A 1,136-nucleotide genomic window follows, 5' to 3' on the forward strand; every position below is an offset into this window, starting at 1 on the left:
TGACGTTTGTTTCACGGATTGCAAATATTTTCTCAAACACGTGGTCTTAAATATCAACTATTCTTGTGTTCTCCTAAATAACATAAAATATATTTCATAAATGTTAATTGGAAGCTAAATTACTCGGAAAACAAATTGACGTGAATAATTTCCATATAATAATATTCCCCAAAATAATATTTTTAAGATTGTAATTTTAATCATTGAAACAAATACACCTCAACTAATTTGATTTGGGAAATATAGTCTTATATTTTCTAGACTAGTCATATAATTGACTTCAAAAACATAATGGATATAAATACACGACTCATTAATGAATATCTGTGGTTCATTAACTATTAAAGAAGGAATTAGATATAGAATAATACTAGCTATATCACATATCATCACATCAACTTTTATTTAGTCGATGAGCACCAACCCATCTTTCTCCCATGCTGCTTTAACCTCACTTTTGGTTTTATAAAGATTTCCTTCTGGATCATAGAAGTACTGCACAATTAATATAAATATATCAAATTTGATATTTATATAAATAAACGAATGTTTTTATAGTGATAAAGTTAATATTAAAACAAAGAAGGATGCACCTTTGACCCCCAATCTATTGAATTGAAGGAAACAAAATAAAATAAATTAAAAACATGTAATTATTACCTTATAAACCCTGCCAGACTTCATTCTACGTTCTTCTGCAACCCATGCTGTGAGTAACCATTCATAACCAGGTGAAGTATTATCATGGTAAGTACACAAGACAATATTATGAGACAATCCTCTATTATGTTTGATTTTTGACAACGTCTTGTTAGTTTCTTCAGAAAAACTTTCGTTGTTTGAATGATTCATGTCTACACCATGCACACTTATACATGTTAGTCAAACATGTATAGTTAATTGAATATTAAAGAAATTATGCATGAAAAAACACATATAAATTTGTTAGACTTGTAGTTAGTAAAAATTATGAATGGAGATTCAAATGATTCAAAAAGTTTATATACAACTTACCCACAAGTTCTTCCTTCAATTTTTCTTCTTCTTTTTTTTTTTTTTTTTGTTGTGAGAGAATGGCGTTGGTAAGAGGAGAATTTATATCCCCAAAAATAAATTTATAGGTGTGTAGGTGTGTG

General features: G+C 28.0%; 1 protein-coding gene across 1 annotated transcript; it reads right to left on the minus strand.

Annotated features, from left to right (window-relative positions):
• Positions 1–387: 387 nt before the first annotated feature.
• On the minus strand, positions 388–852 carry LOC131596786 (uncharacterized). Its single transcript, XM_058869526.1, has 2 exons — positions 661–852; positions 388–495 (listed from the first exon to the last, which is right to left on the minus strand). The coding sequence occupies exons 1-2, from the start codon at positions 850–852 to the stop codon at positions 406–408; spliced, it is 282 nt and encodes a 93-aa protein (XP_058725509.1). The 3' UTR covers positions 388–405.
• Positions 853–1,136: the final 284 nt, after the last annotated feature.

Source organism: Vicia villosa, linkage group LG4, assembly GCF_029867415.1.
Source record: "Vicia villosa cultivar HV-30 ecotype Madison, WI linkage group LG4, Vvil1.0, whole genome shotgun sequence".
Classification (NCBI taxonomy): Eukaryota; Viridiplantae; Streptophyta; class Magnoliopsida; order Fabales; family Fabaceae; genus Vicia; species Vicia villosa.